General features: G+C 31.8%; 3 protein-coding genes across 3 annotated transcripts; 2 read left to right on the top strand and 1 right to left on the bottom strand.

The window, feature by feature from the left end:
- The first annotated feature begins 2,966 nt into the window (after positions 1–2,966).
- LOC128396474 (soma ferritin-like) lies at positions 2,967–5,517 on the top strand. The gene is made up of 4 exons (XM_053357071.1): positions 2,967–3,123; positions 3,278–3,515; positions 4,125–4,397; positions 5,155–5,517. The coding sequence occupies exons 2-4, from the start codon at positions 3,405–3,407 to the stop codon at positions 5,302–5,304; spliced, it is 534 nt and encodes a 177-aa protein (XP_053213046.1). The 5' UTR covers positions 2,967–3,123; positions 3,278–3,404; the 3' UTR covers positions 5,305–5,517.
- A 99-nt stretch (positions 5,518–5,616) lies between these two features.
- LOC128396463 (anaphase-promoting complex subunit cdh1-like) lies at positions 5,617–10,679 on the bottom strand. Its single transcript, XM_053357059.1, has 6 exons — positions 9,502–10,679; positions 7,403–7,518; positions 7,086–7,319; positions 6,863–7,009; positions 6,521–6,661; positions 5,617–6,461 (listed from the first exon to the last, which is right to left on the bottom strand). The coding sequence occupies exons 1-6, from the start codon at positions 10,157–10,159 to the stop codon at positions 6,240–6,242; spliced, it is 1,518 nt and encodes a 505-aa protein (XP_053213034.1). The 5' UTR covers positions 10,160–10,679; the 3' UTR covers positions 5,617–6,239.
- Positions 10,680–10,802: 123 nt separating this feature from the next.
- LOC128396444 (phosphatidylinositol 4-kinase alpha-like) lies at positions 10,803–19,669 on the top strand. Its single transcript, XM_053357037.1, is given in 19 exon segments — positions 10,803–11,404; positions 11,605–12,215; positions 12,398–13,336; positions 13,435–13,535; positions 13,607–13,766; positions 13,840–13,890; positions 14,001–14,172; positions 14,175–14,527; positions 14,612–14,902; positions 14,988–15,566; positions 15,650–16,065; positions 16,136–16,708; positions 16,796–16,928; positions 17,013–17,138; positions 17,275–17,328; positions 17,445–17,565; positions 17,692–18,233; positions 18,315–18,561; positions 18,631–19,669. Coding segments are annotated over 19 exon segments (6,348 nt in total). The 5' UTR covers positions 10,803–10,911; the 3' UTR covers positions 19,017–19,669.
- Positions 19,670–19,970: the final 301 nt, after the last annotated feature.

Raw genomic sequence — 19,970 nt, 5'->3', positions numbered from 1 at the left:
TCAATTTTTGGTTCTTTTTTGTTAAATAAAATCTCAACTTCTAAATTGTTACCATCATTTTTGATTAACTTTGATTGTTTAGACTGATTTAGTTTTTCTTCTTACATCTATTTTTATGAGAGATTGTAACAATTTAGATGATTAATTTGCTTTGATATTATAGTTAATTCTTGGTTTAGATTATTTAACTTGTTTCTAATTCCATCAGTTGATTGTTAATTATTTTGGTAAATTGTTTGTACAAAAATATAATCACATAAACTTTTACAATCCTATTTAATGTTAATTGGCTGATTGCATGTTAATCATGATAACAATTTACTCAATAATTACGATGATTAAGGTAGTGGGTGGTTAATAATTTAATCTTTTCGATAACAATGATCCTGTTAATTAATTGGATTCAATTTTATCTTGTAGATTTAAATCATTTCGTAATGATTAATATAATCTCTCATTTTGATTGATGTTTGATTGTTGGTTCTTGAGGTGTTTTAATTGCAATTAAAATTGATGAAAGACAGAGCTAATTTTGATTGTTAACTCAATTGAAGTTTCAACGATTTTCCAATTAATTTGACTAACAATTAACTGAATGATTATCCCTCTGATCCATAGATTTTTGCTCAATTAATTAAATTGTTGGTTAATCCTTTTGTCCACTAAATCGGTTGATTTTGGATTGACAATTAGTAACAATTTATCCAGCGATTCAATTATATTATTATCTTGGGATAAGCAAATCAACAATTTGATAAATTGGTGTGTTGAAATTGATTAGTGCCAAATAATCAACTGATAAAATGGTTAATTAGTTGATAAATGATTACCAATCAACTTGATCAAAATTCATGATGAAAAAAAATGAATGATTTTCTCATTTCAATTAGACAATTGGAAAGAGGATTAAAAATGAAACTAATGATTAGAAATTAATCCCCACAACGATTAAGAGTTAATTGTAATTCTGTTTCATCGTGACATTAAGATAATCATAAGATTAAATCGTTTCAATTTCAGATTCTCGGTCATTCTTAATGATTCAAGGCTTTCGATAATCAACTAATTGTACAGAATCGGTACTTTCCAAGTAACACTTGATTCTTGAGTTGAAAAGTTAATCAAACCTGAAGCGAAATCTATTATCACTCTTTCCAACTAAATCAGAATTGAGCTTTTCATCAAAATGCTTCAGTTTAACTTGATTAGATTAACGAATTGATGAAACAATCAGCCTGTTGTTAATCAGTTCAGCCTTCAATTATACGTAAAAGACTTGGAATTGGAGGTTGACCAGTAAATCAATTTTCGTTTCCATGGTTGATTATCCTAATAATCTTCTTTGTCTATGATCTAATTTTCATTCCAATTGATTACTAAACCTAAATGATAGAAAACAAAAAAAGGAAAGAAATTAAGAAAACATAAATTTCTCAGAGAGAATCGAAATCGTTGGGCTAAACAATCATTTCCAATTAAAAGTAAAATGAAATTTGGAAACAATTTTAACAATCAACATCTTGTCTGTTGAAAAATGCTCAATAGTTTCAACTTAATCAGAGTAAAGTTTGTCAATCATTGTCAACAATTAACAAAACAACAATTCAATTCAGAGACATAATCAATGATAACTTACCTTCTGAAACCTAAATGAGCTCAATAAAAATGAAAGTTTTCCATAAACCAACGATCAACAATTTGAAAGAAAAAAATAGAAACCAATTAATCATTAACAAGAAAATTAAATCAATCAAATAAAAGGAACAAAAAAATTAATTGTAAACAGAAACCACGAACATATGACATGGAGAAAAATTTTGCGCGCCAAGTTTAAAATTCGCAATAAGAAGAAAATTTTAATCAACAAAATAAAATAATCTCATTTAATTCGGTGTTTAATTAATTAGAATATCACTTGATTGGTTGATCGATTGATTAGATTGGAATAATTAAACAAAACAATTGGTTTAATCACAATTAACGGAAAAACTTTATCATTTTTTCAAAAATCAGATTTTGGGAAAATTGGAAATTAATCTTTGTAATAATTATAAATTGGATCAAATTTAATTGTTGATCAACAATTAAAAAACCGAAATCTTTTTATCTGGAGAAAGTTTGATTGAACATTAAATTGTTACAATGATTTGTATTTACAACTGATCACTTGATGAATTAAATTAAGTCACATTGAGATTTATCATCAAGAAGATCAACAATTAACTCAAAAAAAGTTAATTAAGATTAATTGTACTTGGTTAATCAATTAATCCTTTGATAGTAACTCAAGTTGATTTAAGTTGCTCTTTTTTAATTGTGAGTACCAGTTAATCATCTCTATGAAAACAACAACACTTGAAGTATTTACAATTAGACGAAAATTGTACTCAAACAATTAACAGAATCCGTTGATCAATTGATTATGAATTAAAATAGATTTTAAATTAGTTAACTAATCAATCGAGAAGTTCAAAAGTACCTAATCAAGTTCAAAGTACAAAACAAATAACAAAACCAAATTACAAAGGGAGTGATTTGAATAACAATTAAAACTCAAGGAAAAAAAGCTCCAAACAATTAACCGAAAATCAGTTGATCACCTAATTAAACTGAATCGAATCACGGAAACAATTAATCATCTGATTAACCAAACACGACAAGTATGAGTGAGAGTGAGAGAGAGAGAGAGAGAGATTTACATTGATTGTCTATCGAAAGTGAAAATCGTAATTTGGACCAAATTAATTAATAAAATTGATTGGAAATCGATGAGATTAATTAGATGGAGATTAGGATAATAGAAATTGATTAGAATGGAAGATGAGAAGGAATCACAAGATTAGAATTTAATTGTAACCTAATAACAAACGAAAAGATGATTAAATGGATGAGAGAGAAAATGGAAGATAAAAAAACTCGTCGTCAAGGCGAAATGAGAGAGAGAGACCGAGTGAGAGTGAGAGAGAAAAGAGTGAGTTCAATTTGAGCGCCTTCTTTATAAAAGCAACTGTTTCTTTCTGATTAGTTTCATTTCTACTCTTAAATTTGATCAACTCTCATTGTCTCTCTCAAGTGGATTGGACGACCCAGCGACACCAGCGAGTGCCCATCGTACAACCACAGGTAAGTTAATCATTTTCTCTTAATTGTTAACAATTTACTTCGTCAACTGTCACCATTTGGTTTAAATCTCTTTGTGTTTTCTATTCTAATTTAACCTTTTTCTCTTATTCTCTTTTACTGTTTTTCTCTTTCTTTCTCTTGGTTTTTTCTCTAGTTTCTCTCTTTCTCTATTTCTATTTTTCTCTCTTCATCTTTATTTCTTTGCTCTTTGTAGCTTTGCTCTTATTGGAAAATTTTTATTATTCTCTTCTCCGGTTAATTGAAATTTTTGGAACAACAAAATGTCTGGACCAGTCAGTCAATGTCGACAAAATTTCAACCTCGAAACTGAGGCTGGTATTAATAAGCAAATCAACTTGGAACTATTTGCCTCCTATGCTTACCTGTCAATGGTATTTATTGTTTTCAATTTAATTCTTTCCTCTTCTTAACCTCCATCTTTGATTTCTTGTGTTGATCCTCTAACTTTTCTATTCAATTATCTATCATTTTTATCTATTGTCTCTATTACAAATCGGCCATATTGTTTTCTATGGAACATTTTCTATTTCCTTTCTTTTTCTCTTTCTTTTTCCTTCTTCATCACTTTGCACTTGACTCAATCCTGGTTTCTTTTTCATCATCATCATCTCTCTCTCTCTCTCTCTCTCTCTTTCTATCTTCTCTGTCTTCCTATTTTCTGGTTTTGTTTTTCATCCTAGAATCTTGTTCAACGTTATCAAAGACTTTGATAGGCAATAGACTAAATTTAATGCGTCATTTTAACTTGTATGTTTTTTCAATTCAATCCATACAATTGAGTCTCCATGTAACGTTGAACAATTTTTCAGGTGAAAATCGAAAACAACACTTCTCTCTCTCTCTCTCTCTCTCTCTCTCTCTCTCTATAATCAATATAAAAGATGATAAATTCTCTTTCGCTAATCGATTAATTGTTTGATTGTTTTCTATTTTCTCATGTTTCTTTTTCTTTCCCTATTCTGCTCAACTTTCTCCTTTAGGCCTACCATTTTGATCGGGATGATGTTGCACTTCCAGGATTTGCCAAATTCTTTAAGAAAGCTTCCGACGAGGAACGAGAACACGCGCAAAAATTGATGAAGTTACAAAATCAGCGAGGTGGTCGAATCGTTTTACAAGATGTCAAAAAACCCGCTCGTGACTCATGGGATTCTGGACTTCATGCCATGGAGGCTGCATTGGAATTGGAGAAGACTGTTAATCAATCTCTTCTCAATTTACACTCATTGGCAAGTCAACACGGAGATGCCCAGGTAATTATCTCTTTACATGTTTACTTGTCCAACCAAATTAGTTGATAATTTACTCTCAATTACCTAATCAATTCATCTAAACAATAACAATCCATTTCTCAAACATTTAATCAAGATTAAACTCCTGAGAATCTACAATTTAAAAAAGTATAATCAAAAGTTGAAACTGTTATTGTTTACTTTACAATCTCTTAGATTATTATCTAATTGTTTGTTTACAATTAGTCGTTTATACTCATAACATTAATCACCATTAACTTAATAACAACCTTCAACCATCCCTCAACCTCACATTAAACTACAATATAAAAGGTTAGATCGTGAGATTCATAATCATCAATAAATTAATCTTTTAAATGATCGTTATTAGTAAATTGTTACGAACTTTAATCATTAACAATAATCTTAATGTGAAATCCTTTTTAGTGTGTTGATCCATCAACGCCTTGACCCAAACCAAAGCTACGGATCAAACAAACTAATCAAACAAAAGTTTCTCTTCATTTATCTCGATGACCCTAAATCACTTTTACAATTAAATTTTCCACTTACTAACCAACAATTAGCTAAATATCAGATTAACAGTCATTAATAACGATCACTTGTTATTTGAGTTACATTACATTTCCTTTTTAATCAAACAATAACCAATCCACCACAATCAATTCTTTACTCTTCATATTTATAAGATTAGATTGAATCTTTACCGTTAATTGTGATTATTTAATATTCTTTTTTGTTTGTTTTTCTTAATCAGTTTGCCGATTTCTTGGAAAGTCATTTCCTCACTGAACAAGTTGAAGCCATCAAGGAGATCGGTGATTACATAACCAATTTACGAAGAGTTGGTGCTGGTCTTGGTGAATACATGTTCGACAAGGAAACTCTCGGTGGTTGCAAATCTTAAATCTATTACTGGCTCTTGGATTAGTAGCTTAATCTTTACCCTATTCTATTGGTGAGGTTAATCTCTCATTCTGATGGGATAATCATAGGATAAAGGCTGATGAACTCCAACACCAATAATAATTAATCTTAATTTTATCCTTGAAAAGGATAAAGCTTTTGAAGAGCATTGGAAAAAAAGAATTGATTAAATACAAAACTATCAAGTTATTAACAGCATGATAAATCAAGATGATCGCGTTAATTATACAAAATTGAGGCAACAATTGAATTGATTGGCCTGCGGGAGTTGAAATGAAATGAGTCAAAAACAAAAAGATTTACTGATTGTTGTATTTTTCATTAATGGTAACATGAAACTGGAGAAGACAAAAATTAATAAGTTAACTATAGTATTGCTATCATCATATAGTTGATTATTATTGTTTCTATATACACAATTACTATTAAGAAACTAATGATGATTAACTTATTTGATTGTCTGTTTAAAAATCATCATTGTATCATACATGCGATCATTTGTTTTAAAAGTTAATTAGCTTGATTAGAAACAGAGAAAAACTTGTTACACAATTAAAGATGAGAAAGATGAGATTATCTTAATTGCCAATGTAAAGATTGAGATTGTAATAGAATCAGTTAACCATCTCAATTACTTATTTAACACCATCAATAGGATTTGATTGAGCAGTTGATTGTTTGGCCTTTTCTTGCATTGAGAATATACAAAATTAATATTCTCGAGTCAAAAAGATTGATTAGTTAATTGATGAGCCTTAATAAACTTATTGCCTGATCGCTTGATGATGATTAAAATTACCTAATTGGTAAATAATAGTTAAATAATTAAAAGAAAATCAATTGAATATAGTTAATTATATAGCAAAACAAAAAGTTATTGTTGTTGATTAGAAGTTTTTTTTTTCCTTTGATTGTTCATAAGAAAAGCTCCTTAAAACTGCACTTGGTTAATGGTTTAAATTTTAAATGCTCTTCGATGTATTGACAAGGGCACCTCGAGGTTGGACAATGTCTTGGACTGATCGGTACGAAGTCACTTCCGTCGGGATACATTGGTACGGTTAAGATTGACCGAGAACGATTGTGATCACGAATCCACCGTTGACTATATCTTAATAATAATTTTTCACCGAATTTCTGTTGAAAGAAAAAAAAAGATTAATACAAATTGTCATGATTAACTAATTGTCAATTACCTCTCGTTGGGAATATCTTGTTGGTGTATTACCGGTGACAATTATATCGGTTGCGTTAATGTCACTTCTCAAGTGATTTAAATTTGGTAAACTCGTTTGATTAGATCTCTCCTCATTAGCGATCATATCGTTGAGATATTTCTAGAAAAGGAAACAATTAATAAATGAAAAAATTAGTAAATCATCTTAATCAACATTATGATGAATGCAATAAATTATTGAATTGTGATGAAGCAAAATCTAAATAGTAAATGTAATATAATCAATTAACTTTTGGATTGTTATGTGTATTATGATGATTGGGCAAACAATCAGTAACAATTAACAACTAAATTTACTTACAATACAATAAGTACAATCAAAATAAACGAAAACCAGGTTAATTTTATGACAGGAGATTTTGCCTTTATCATCGACACCAATTAAAATATTATTCTTGTAGAAAATTTCATTTATCCGAGCGATACACTGTTCCAACAATCGAGTTAACTAATGAAACAATTAAAGAGAATAAATTAAATTAAACAAATTAGGTAAATATTTTCTCTCGTTAGTTCGTAATTACTTTGCACTTAATCCACATTGAGAAGAAAACACCAAACGCATTAACAATTAGCCAAACAATTCCACCGGCGAATAACGGTAAACCTCGAGCTCCCGAAAAAAGTAGCGACAATAATATGACGAATCCAAGGGCCACCCAAATGACCATTACCCGTTTATAGAAAATAATATAGAGATTGAAACGATAATCGTTTATCAAATTCTGCATCGATCCAACATAATCTTCAACAGTTAACTAGAATTTCAGTTGAGAAAGTTGTTTACAATTAGTAATTCATATTCCTTGATTTTTTACTGTTGTTATAATCAACTAATTACTTGTAATGAGCTGGCCATCAATTCCTCTGGTACCAATTCGGGCTTAAAAGTGGCCGGAGTTAACCAAGCGCAATGGCTATTCAATGGTAATAGACTAACAATTACATCGCCATTATCTGTTGATCGATATGAGAATCAAGAAAAAAAAACAACAATTAGTTAACAATTAAGTAAAAATGTAAATCAAAATTTTGTACAATAGGAAAGGAAACAATTAGAGACAATCATTGATCAATTAATTGCTCGATAATCAAGATGATCATTGATTGGAATTGTAAAATTATAATTATTTTGTTAGTTGATGAAATGATTGCAATTTGAAAATCAAGAGCAACAATCAATTTGTCAAGTAAAATTTCATTGATTACTTTGATGTAGCAATTAACTGAACAACGGAAACAATTTTTTTGATTACAATTACAATTTGCTTATGATTAATCTAATTTGAAGTAATCAATAACATTTTCCTGTGCGAAAACATTATTGTTACAAAATGTAAACAAAAAGTTTATTATCACATTGTGGTGATAATGGTTAACATTGGATTGAATTGTTAATTGTTAAGGTGATTAAAGTTAATTTATTGTTGGCAAAATGAAGGCAAACAATTGGATAAACAATAAGTAATTGTTTCCACTGCCAATATGAGATAATAAAGTGAAGAAAACTATTAATATAATTGTGATTAGGGAAAAACTTTTTTCTCACATGTAAAGTGATTAGTTGATTAACTAGATGATTAAGTTGATAGTTTAAAAAAGGATTAATAATTTATAAGTAATGACAGTTTGGCAAATCAAGAATATATTATAATATAAACGATCCCTGAGATCTCAGGTAACCTTGAAATAATTTCACTTGATCTTAAAATAATTCATCAATTAGTTTAAGGTTAAAGGAAAGGAGTATCATCATCATCATCATCATCATCATTATCATCTTAATCTTCATCACTTTCTCCATGAAAATTCAAGATAAATTCAGTTAGTAATCATGAAGGATAAAAAACATAACGATCAATATGATTCCTTTTCTTGGAAAAATTTTCTTCCTTTTCTTTGATTGATTTGGTTTGGTGATCGGAGTTGATTATTAGTTAATTGTTGTTGCTTAACCATTCATTTTATCATGATTATCTCTCTCTCTCTCTCTCTCTTTGTCGTCCGTCATGGTGAACGGAAAATCATGTCCAATGAGATGAGGCTAAAGAAATGTAGTCAAACCAGTTAAAAGTTGATCTTGTTAATTGCTTCAAGTTTTGGTGACTTTTTCTTATATCAAAATGATATTGACGATGGAAATTGATAATATTAGATGATTAGTTAACAATTAGCAAAGGTAAAAGTTGAAAACTGAATAATTAACCATAAAGATAGCCAAACAATTTGAATTACTAATTTTCTGAGTGCTATATACTTCAACTTGATTTGGTTCAGTTGAAAACTAAATTGTTAATATTATATTAACGATCGTCTTAATAAATATTAATTTTCTTGTTAATTGTCTCCCACTTTATGACCTAAAACAGGTAATAACAACCGCCAACAATAAAATAACATTAATAATAATTTACGACAATCTGTCAACAATTAAACGTAGGGTTAAATTGTTACCTTCAATGGTAATAAAGAAATTAGGATTGGCTTAATTATTACAAGAGTAATAATTAAATTAACATTTCAGGTTGAATGGAAATTGAAAAGTTATGAATATATGGATATAAATATGATTATATTCATGGTGATCAAGGTATTGATTACAATCAACAAAAGAGTATAAGTTAAATTATCTCATTTCTTGTAATCATCTCAGGTAAATGATTTGCTCAGCTGATGATGAGAGTATTGTTTTCAATTCTAATTGTCTGATTTGCTGATTTCATCTCAACAAATTGTAATATATATTTATACATAAATTGAGTAGGTTAAAGGTTTTCAATTTTTCTGCTGGTGTTCATTGTAATCTAATTGATTTGATTGTCTATCTGTCTCCTTTTGTTATTGTTCCAGTTTTCTGGTGATGATGATGATGATGTTGTTGTTTATTGCTGAAAATACAGATGAGTAATTTTGTTTCGTTAATTTAATTGTTATGCTTACTGAAAGACTTTGATGGAGATCTGCTCATTTGTTTAAGGGGAATTGTTTGCATTCCTGAGGCTGGTTGATTGTCATTATTGCTTATGGTTGATGATGGTGATGAGGTTGAAGGTTGATTAGTTACAGATGAGAGAGAGCCAGGGTGAGCTTTATTGTTTGGTGAATCTTCAATGTCCAGTGATACTTGTTTAAGATTATTGTTATTGACTCGAATTGGTGATGATGAATTGGTTATGGTTGATGTTGTTGTTGTTGTTGTTGATGATGTTGTTGATGGTGATGATGATGAGTTGGCTGTGGATTGGGTTGAGCCTAGAAATGATGTGGCTACTATTGGTGAAGAGGTTGATGATGATGATGACAGTGGTTGAGGTTGTGGTACTATTTTTGATTCATTAAATGATCCACCTGAAGATAATGATGATGATGATGGAAAACCTTTTCCACCATTTACTCGGGAAGGTGAATCTTTTTCCCGGTTTATCTGTAAGGTTGCTGAGGGTTCCAAGGTTGCTACAGATGAATCGTAGGTTACATCGGTTGAAAGGGTTTTATTGCTTGGGTTTATTGTTTCATCTTTTTCAAATGAGGTCCAATTTTTCCGTGCACGAGGAATTGGCGATGGTCCAACAATCTCAGCTTCACCGTTTATCACCATTTTTTTCTGCCTTCTTCACCACCCAGCGCAAAAAAAAGAGAGAAGGAAAATTTTCCAAGAGAATAGAATTTAAAAAAACTAATAAGATCCAAGAAGAAAACAAGAGACAGAGAGAGAGAGAGAAAGAGATAAAATCTCCAAACAGACAACAAAAAAACACTAAGAGAAAAATGGAAAACACTAGGAAAAGATAAGTGATGGAAACACAATGTCCACCAAAATGGAACAAAATTTAAAGTATCTCAAGTGTAGGTAGAATGTGACACATAGCAACAAACTGAGAGAGAAGAGAAAATATTAAAAGGTGATGATGAAGATGAAGGATGATTGTGATAAATTAAAAAGAACAATAATAATAACAAAGAGAGAGAAAGAGAGAAAAAAAAGAAAAGAAAAGAGGGAAAGAAAATCACAGAGAATATAAATAAGAAGAAAAGATCAGACAATCTTCCAGACTGAGAGAAACAAAATAGAAAACAAGGTAGATAATTAATTAGAGTGAAAAGAGAAATTAATTAGACGAAGATTTAATTATTTGTTGATCAAATTGTTGCAAGAATCAAAATGTAAATGGAAATTTAGAAAACTTAATTTTTTTTTCTTCTACGATTGTGGCTCCATCTGTGGGCGAATAGAAAAGAAAATGAAAACTGTCAATATTTTGATGTTTTTATTTTTCTCTGTGTTGTTTTTGTCTTAATTGTGGTTTAATTGTTTGTTAATTTTTCTCTTTTTTTTTGATTGTTATTGAGATGGGATTACCTCCTCATGATAGAGATTTTTATTATCCAACAATTCAAAGACTTGCTCGATTTACTGCTCGATGTTCAGATGAAAATGGTGACACTTTCAAAAGACTCTGGGATCTTAGGCCTATGGAAAGTGAAGATTGTCTATTTATTTTGGATTCTCAAGCTCAGGATACTGTTATCGCCATTGGAATCTATCTAATTGAATCTAAATTTAAACAGAAACATTTAATTATTCCCTATCTATTGAAGATACTTCGTGGTTTGGTTAAAATTATCTGGATTAAAGATACAATTAAACTCCATGGAACTGATCGTATACCGGCAACTGAGCGTTTCTCATTCTGTTTAAACACTTTACTCTCCGATGTTGCCTGTTTTAATTATGATTATCGAGATGAGATTCTTAATGAACAGATTAATCTTCTCTCAACTTTAGCTAATTTAATCTCTAGTTCAGGTCTTGCTGATTGTAAATCCAACAATAATCTCAAAAGTAAGTTAATCACAGACACAGATCATCCTTTTCCAATTTTCCCTTCTATACTTATATTGATATTTTATCATGACAATAATAATCTGATCGTTTATTATTATTACTAATTTTCTATTCTATTCTAATCTATTTTTTCTTTTGTTTTGTTCTATTTATTTTTTCTCAATCCATTTTTGGTCTTTTTGTTTCTTTTTCAACAGATAGTCTATTCAAAAATATCATTCCCATTTACATTGGAGCTTGTAGATCAATTGGTCGAACCCAAGCAAACGAAAATGAATTACCTTTGTTTCTCCGTTTATTTCCTGAGCCTCCAGTTCACATTAAACCAGTGGAAGATTTTTACCACAATTCAGCAGAAATAAGCTCAAGTGCTTCAATCTCTCGAACTGGTACCCTTAGCAAGAAACACACCATACCCGATCTACAAAAATGTCCACGATCTTATTCATCCCTTTCAGCCAACGCAACTTGGACTAATTCACAGTTTCCAACCCGTGATTCTGGTGCTGATCTATTATCTCTTGGTTCAATTAACTCGGCAGCTCGAACCTCTTATTATTCAACAGTCCAGCCAACAACCAACACCACACAAACTGGACACCGAGAGAGTCAAATCCTTTTCTATAAATTTGGCTCATGTTTCAATCAATTGAATCGCATGCAACACAATGACATCTCTTTCCGAAAACCAATCAAATTATATAGTTTTTCATTAACCCATGTTCAGTCAGTTCTATCAATTACAAAGAGACTCTTATCAACTGAATTACTTCAATCATTAGATGAACAAGTTCTGGATTTCACAGCCGTGAGTATCGATTATAATTATTTCCCCTCTTCTCATGTTTATCTCATTTCCAAATGATTATTGAAAGAGAATCAAATTATCATTAACCTGTTAGGAAAAAGAAAATCTTTTGCCCATTCATTGAAAATCTTTTTCTTTCTCTTTTTCCTCATACTTTATATTTGTCAATCTATCAAATGAAGACTCTACATGTTCCTCCATCTTATCCATACAAATCACTAAGTGAATTGTTAACTTTGGTTACCGTTGGATTATTACGAGAATTGTTACAAGGAGAATTAGATTTACCCAGTCCATTTAATCGGGATATTCATGAATTTGTTAAAGGACTTTATCTAACTGGACAAAGCGATCTCACCAATAAACTTTCCGATCACTCGGAAGACTCAAGTGATCCTAATCCAATAAATACTTGTAAATTAATTGTACTCACAATTGCTGCCTGTATTGACTTATTAGTCTGGTCTTCAGATGAACCTGCATCCGTTAGTATTTGTAATGGATTAGCGGAAAAGATTAACTCATCCCATGGATCACGTTTAGCAAGTTCACAATATCCTCTGCTGATCGCTTGTTTAGATGGACTTGGTGACCTTTCCCATAAATATCCTCACATCTCGGAAGATGCGATCGCCTCATTACGCGATTTTATCACCAACCCATCGCCAATTTTACTTAGACTTTACAAGCAACAAAGTGAAATAACCACTCGAAAGGGAACCCTTAACATAACCATCTCATATGAAGACACCAATCAAACCTTGAATCCAACTAATTCATCAGCTAATTTAATCTTTGAACATTTGAAAGATCGTGCGATTCATAATCTATGTATAGCTTTAAGATCTGGCCTTAAGATTGATCAACATTGTATTCAAGCATTTATTGCATCGGTTTCTAATCATTCATATCACGCTGAGAAAAGTGACATTGAATCACAATTGATCTCAACTAATACAATAATCACTTTAGGACGATTAGCAGTTAATCTTGCAGATACACCTCGAACCATGGAGTCAATATTGACCTTTCTCCAACAGCGATTCTGTAAACCACCTTCATCAATTGATGCGCTAATTGTTGAACAATTGGGTAACATGGTACTGGTTCGAAGTAGTGAAGTATGTATTCATTGATTTAAATAGAAAACATTTCAATTTAAATTGAATTTTAATCTTTTTCTTTTTTCTTCATATTAATTGTTATCTCTTTTCAACAGCATATTTATGAGGAGGTGATGAAAATGTTCACCATGATAACGAAACAATCGTCAGCCGCTTACAACGTTGGTTCACCGGACGATTGGAAACATGGCTATCGGTAGGAAGTCCACCTAATTATCTATCAACATATCATGAGCTTAATTTTCTTAATTATCTTTTGATTTACAGACATGTATCGTTGCCTGTTAATAACGCGTTGACTCATGTAGCTGAAAATCTTGAAGGTGAAACGGAACAATTAGAATTGTTGGTTAGATTGTTGGAGTTATTCGTTCAGCTTGGCTTAGAGGGTAAAAGAGCAAGTGAAAAAGCACCCGCTGCAGTTAAGGTGAAAATCAATTCAATCCAATTGATCATTTATCAACAATTAACGAAAAAATTTCTCATCTCTTTAATTTCAGGCTTCTAGTAGTGCAGGAAATCTTGGAGTATTGATTCCAGTAATTGCCACGGTAAATTGTGACTTTTGTTTAATTATTTTCCCTGCTGATATTTTGGCTTCTTATTAATTGTTTGATTTGATTTGGTTTGGTTTGATTTCTTATTATTATTGATCATTTAGCTTCTTCGTAAACTTCCTCCAATTACTGATCCTAAGCCTCGTCTTCACAAATTGTTTCGTGATTTTTGGCTCTATTGTGTTGTTATGGGTTTTACTTCGGGAACCAGTTTATGGCCTCGTGAATGGTACGAAGGTGTAAAAGAGATTGCATCTAAATCACCGTTACTCAAATCACGGAACATCTTAGATCAGAATTACAATATAATTCAGCTATTCGTAATGAAGCCGTTTCAGGAGGTGAACTTCAAGAGATTCGTAATCAAATATTAAATGATCTCAATAATCCAGCTGAAATAACGCCAATAATTAACAGATTAAGTTTCGCTCAGTGTACATTCCTACTTTCCGTTTGTCGATTGGAATCGTTTCGGGTTCAAAGTCAAATTAATGGACGTTCACAGTTTATGCACATCTTTTCCTACCTTGAAGATGTCACCATTCAAAAGGATAAAGATGAAATGTGGAAATGTATCCTAAGCGTTTCCGATAAAGTTTTTCGAGTTTTCCTCGAAATTGTCTCTAATAAGGTGACTATTTACTAACGAAGAAAAAAATGATCTTCTAATTGTATTAATGATGCACTAATTAATATATGTTGATTGATCTTCTAGCCTCGGGACAAGGAGAGAGATGCTGAACTTGAAGAATATGCAATTATATTTCTAGTCAAATTTAATCATCGGCAAAAACAAATTCGTCGAGTTGCTGATAAATATCTTTCCGGTTTGGTCGATAAGTTTCCTCATCTTCTTTGGTCAAGTAAAGTGTTGACCACAATGTTGGACATTCTCAATGTTCTAGGAAAATCGTTAACTCTTGATTCTAATGAAGAAAATCCCGAACTAGATATTCCCAATAGTAATTTTAAAATTCAAGTTACCGATAGTACAGAATCAAAAGAGGTAAGTTAACTGTTAATCTATTGATTGTCTCTGGTGATTAATTAGTTAATTGTTTTTCTTTTATCTTCTTGCTATTTTCTCTCAGAGTATTGTCAGAGATTTTGCCGCTCGTTCAGCGGAAATTATTCAAGAAGCAATGAAATGGGCACCGAACACAACTCGATCTCATCTTGAAGATTATCTTTCAAACCATCAGCATTGTATTTCTGGATTAATCCAACATTCTGGACTTTCACTTGCCGCTGAAAGTATAATCCGTTATTCTGGTGTTAACTCGATCTCATCTTCTATATCAACTACAACCCTTGACCGTTGGCCTAATTGTGTGAAAAATATTTGCTCCGAGTTTGTGGCCACAATGTCATTGAGATCTCATTATATTGGTGAGGTTGATGGGATGATTTCAATTGGTCAAGATCCTGAAGAAATAATTAACAACCTTTTAGCCAAATTTAATGTTACCTGTCAAGAGAAAGATGTTACTGGTCATCGTGATTGTGCCTATAAAATTGCGGCCATGTTAATTGCTACTCGTGACTCTGATAGACGATTAATTCATTCGTTGGCCTGGGCTCCGGTTTATTTTTTTTCTCATGAAACAATTGATTGTATCATCTCTTGTTGGAAGTGGAGTCTTTCCGCTCGACCTGACCTTGAACTTCAGGTAAGAACAATTAATCCAATCAACTTTTTCTCCTCGAAAAGTTTTACTTATACAAATTTATCGATTTATTGTTGATTGTTTAGTTTATGCAAGATATTGTCGCTGCTTGGAATGCGACCGTTGACCGTAAAATGGGCTTATTTTCACCCGATCCAATTCAATTTGATCCACTTGCTCCAGAGGAAAATATTTCATTTCAACCTTGTCCACCTTACCTTGGATCTCACAGTCAATGGGTTAAATTTTTAATCGAAAGAATTGAAATTGTTAAATATTCTAGTCTTGATCAGGTTGAACTTTTCGCCAATATGTTACATCGATCACTTTCAATAATGGTCGGTAAAGTTGAAGGAAACTCTCGTCATATTGCAACGGTTGGAACACGATTTCGTCTATTAAATTCTGGCCTTTCGTTGGTCCAAGGGGAAGCGTTACCTCGATCCATAAGTAAAAGTGTTTTAAGAGAAAGAATCTATTCAGCTTCGATTGATTATTTCTGGTAAGTCAATTGATCCAATTTGAAATTTCCATCATTTAAAATGATCTATTTTGGTTATTTATTATCTTAGCTCTGCTCAAATGTGTCCAACCCAAAAAGGAAATGAACTTCGTGAAGATATTGTCTCATTGATTAAATTCTGGCAAACACTTCTCTCCGAAAAAAAGTATCTAAAAGCGGCCTTTATAAACGATAATTTCAGTGACACGGTCAGTCAATCAGCCGCTCTCTTATCCTCCTACAATCAACCTTCACTTACTGGAAGTGCCGAATTCAATCCCGCTCGAGTGACACCAACAGGATGGATAAACACTGTTCCATTAAGTAGTAACATGTCCACAATATCAAAACGATCATCGGGAATACGAAGCTCCCAATCAGCCAAGAAATTGAATACACTTCCAGCCGATTTTTTCGTCAAAGATTACGTTCGTAAACGTAATCTTATCCTGGGACTTTTGGCCGTTGAAATTGAATTCCTGTTAACTTGGCATAATCCAATGGCTCTAGCGGAGGCCAATATACCAGGTCAAGAAAATATCGCCACTTGGAGAGAGCAACAATTCAATGAACGTCAATGGAAAGAAACAGCTCGATTAGCTTGGGAAATATCACCTTCATTAGCAGTTTTCTTACCTTGCAGGTAATAATCTAATCAAAAATTAATTAACAACAATTTGGTTATAATTCTAATTAAAAATTTTCTTTTTCTTTTCTATTTTCAAAAAAGATTCAAAAGCTCGGAAGCTCTAAAAAATGAAGTATCTCGTTTGGTACGAATGTACCCACTTTCGGTTTGTCATATTCCCGATGCTCTTCAATATTTGGTCAATTCTGATTCGATTCTCGTCGAATTGCCTGAGGTGATTAAAATACAAATTCTAAACGAAAAACAAAAATTCTCTCAACTAATTTCTCTCATCATTAAATTTCCCAATCATTTACAGATCACTCACATGCTGACCTGGGCTCGTATCTCACCAATTCAGGCCTTATCCTTTTTCTCCCGTCAATATCCACCACATCCGATTACAGCTCAATATGCTGTTAGAATGTTATCTTCATATGCACCGGTAATTAATCGTTTCATTTTCTTAATTAATTTTCTCACTAATTTGATTAGTTTCCCTCGCTATTTCATCTCGTGCTAATTATTATTACACACTTTCTAATTGCGTTTCTTTTTTTGTTTATTACAATTCTTAACAGGAAGTAATCTTATTTTATATTCCGCAATTAGTTCAAGCCGTTCGTTATGACAGTGTAAGTTTAAAATTTTGATGTTGCAATTAAATTTTGTGTAAATTTATTGTGTCCATCATAATCACAATTAACTGTTAATTTAATTATTAATTGTCTTTTATTGTTGTTGTTCTCAGATGGGTTATGTTTCAGAGTTTATCAAAAACGCTGCTTCCCGTTCACAGTTATTAGCTCATCAGTTGATCTGGAATATGAAGACTAATATGTATCGTGATGAGGACTCTCAAGTTCAAGATCGTACGTATCATATCAAAATTTAAATTGAAATTAATCGAGGTTATAAATTAAATCTATTTCCTTCCGGGTTTCAACAAGATCTCATTGTTCATTTGGATTTGACTTTTTTGTCTATTTTTCTTTCAGCCGATTTACATGATGCTCTTGACCATATTATCACTTGTATCATCAATTCACTTTCTGGTCCGGCTAAAGCTTTTTACGAACGGGAATTTGACTTTTTCGGTAAAATCACTTCCATCTCAGGGGACATAAGGCAATATCCTAAGGGAAAGGAAAGGAAAAACGCTCTTCTCAAAGCACTTAAACGAATCGAGGTTCAACCAGGCTGTTATCTTCCGTCCAACTTTGAATCTCTTGTATTAGATATTGATTCTGATTCGGGTGTTCCTCTTCAAAGTGCAGCAAAAGCGCCTTTCCTTGCTCGATTTAAGGTTGCCCGTTGTGGTATAAGTGAAGTTGAGAAACTTGGCCTTATGAAAGTCGAGGAAATTTCTCAAGTTAACCTTAGAACTGAACTTTGGCAAGCGGCCATTTTCAAGGTTGGAGATGATGTTAGACAAGATATGTTAGCCCTTCAAATTATCGGAATATTTAAAAACATATTCCTCAAATGTGGCCTAGATTTGTTTCTATTTCGTTATCAAGTCGTTGCCACTTCACCAGGAGTAAGTTACAAGCGATACAAACGATTTCAAAGAAAATGACATACAATTGATTTTATTATTTATTAACTTTCTTTCATCTAGTGTGGTGTTATTGAGTGTGTTCCCGATGCCAAATCTCGAGATCAATTAGGACGAGAAACGGACATTTCTTTGTACGATTATTTTCTTAAAACCTATGGAGACGAGGGAACTAAACAATTCCAAGAGGCTCGACGTAATTTCGTCAAAAGTATGGCTGCTTATAGTGTTATCGGTTTTCTATTACAAATCAAAGATCGACACAATGGAAACATTATGATTGACAAAGATGGACACATTATTCACATTGGTAATTAATCATTACAATAAAAGTTTTAATCATCATCATCATTTTATGTGTTGATCTTTGTTTCTTTAGATTTTGGTTTCATGTTTGAAAGTTCCCCTGGAGGTAATTTAGGATTCGAACCTGATATTAAATTAACTGATGAAATGGTCATGGTAATGGGAGGAAAAATGGAAACACCAACATTCCGGTGGTTTATGGATCTTTGCGTTCAAGCTTACCTTGCAGTCCGTCCCTACAGTGAGGCGATTGTTTCATTGGTTTCCCTTATGCTGGACACTGGGTTACCCTGTTTTCGAGGGCAAACAATTAAACAATTACGAGCACGATTCTCACCCAATACAAGTGAAAAAGAGGCGGCAGCTTACATGTTAAAAATAATTCGAGATTCTTTCCTTAACTTCCGGACCAAAACATATGATATGATTCAATATTATCAAAATCAGATTCCATATTAATCACCATCATTATCATTCAAATTTTTATCATCTTTAATCAATTATAATCTCATCACCACGTAGTAAATACTGTTGGCGTGCGTTTTATTTTTCCTTCTTGACGAGATTCAATTTCCTTAATCTCTCAATTGCACTACTATTATTATCGTTGAGATTTGTGAATCTTTTAGATTCTGATTTCATTTCTCTCTCTCTCTCTCTCTTCCTAGTCGTTTACAAACAATTACTCCACCATAATATATATATTACAATCTCTGATTGTAACTTTTTTTGATGATGATTGAATTGCAAAAATCCTTTGCCTAAGGGCCTTCAACAAGAGAGGATAAGAAATCACCAGAAATTTCATGTTTCTAACATTATTGGTCCATAGGGAGTGAGAAACAACAACAACAATTAAATTTTGGCTTAAAAATGGACCAGATCACCAATGGAAATAGATTGTTAATTATTCACCAGCAATTAGTGTCAACTTATATAAAGAAACAAAGTAAATCAGTTAAATATGGAAATACAATGTACTTCATCATTCCAACCAAAATGATCGGAGAAATTAATTTAATTGTTTAAAGTTGTAAATTGTTACAAACGAAAACAAAGATTGTTATTAAGCTTGAAATTGTGTTAAAGACAATTAAACAGTTTTGATCGTTTCTAATTTAGAAAATTTCTTCCAATCCAATTTTCCTTGAACAGATCGATCTAATCATCTATTCGTTGATGGAAATAACATGACAAGAGAATATTTATTCTATTATATTCCAAGGTCACGATTCGAAAGTTTTTCGAAATTCTCTCGTCGAAAGACAAACATACCAATAGTACGTTTTCTTTTTCTTTCATTGTTTTATTCGAGTTTTCTGTTATTCGAAGACAAATGTACAATATGAATTTCGAACCAAATGTCACAATTGATGACACTTATTCTCTGACATCCTGTTAACCTCCCGACGA

This window comes from Panonychus citri, unplaced genomic scaffold (genome assembly GCF_014898815.1).
Source record: "Panonychus citri isolate SS breed McGregor unplaced genomic scaffold, ASM1489881v1 Contig00023, whole genome shotgun sequence".
Lineage (NCBI taxonomy): Eukaryota > Metazoa > Arthropoda > Arachnida > Trombidiformes > Tetranychidae > Panonychus > Panonychus citri.
This window is presented reverse-complemented; position numbering and strand designations above follow the sequence as displayed.

Excerpts from the sequence above, each read along its gene's own strand:
- LOC128396474 (XM_053357071.1), top strand. The coding sequence starts at position 3,405 with ATGTCTGGACCAGTCAGTCAATGTCGACAAAATTTCAACCTCGAAACT. Across the intron at positions 3,516-4,124 it reads CCTATGCTTACCTGTCAATG|GCCTACCATTTTGATCGGGA; the intron begins GTATTTATTGTT and ends TTTCTCCTTTAG. Across the intron at positions 4,398-5,154 it reads GTCAACACGGAGATGCCCAG|TTTGCCGATTTCTTGGAAAG; the intron begins GTAATTATCTCT and ends TTTCTTAATCAG.
- LOC128396463 (XM_053357059.1), bottom strand. The coding sequence starts at position 10,159 with ATGGTGATAAACGGTGAAGCTGAGATTGTTGGACCATCGCCAATTCCT. Across the intron at positions 6,662-6,862 it reads TTGATTGTACTTATTGTATT|AAATATCTCAACGATATGAT; the intron begins GTAAGTAAATTT and ends TTCCTTTTCTAG. Across the intron at positions 6,462-6,520 it reads CAAGATATTCCCAACGAGAG|AAATTCGGTGAAAAATTATT; the intron begins GTAATTGACAAT and ends TTCTTTCAACAG.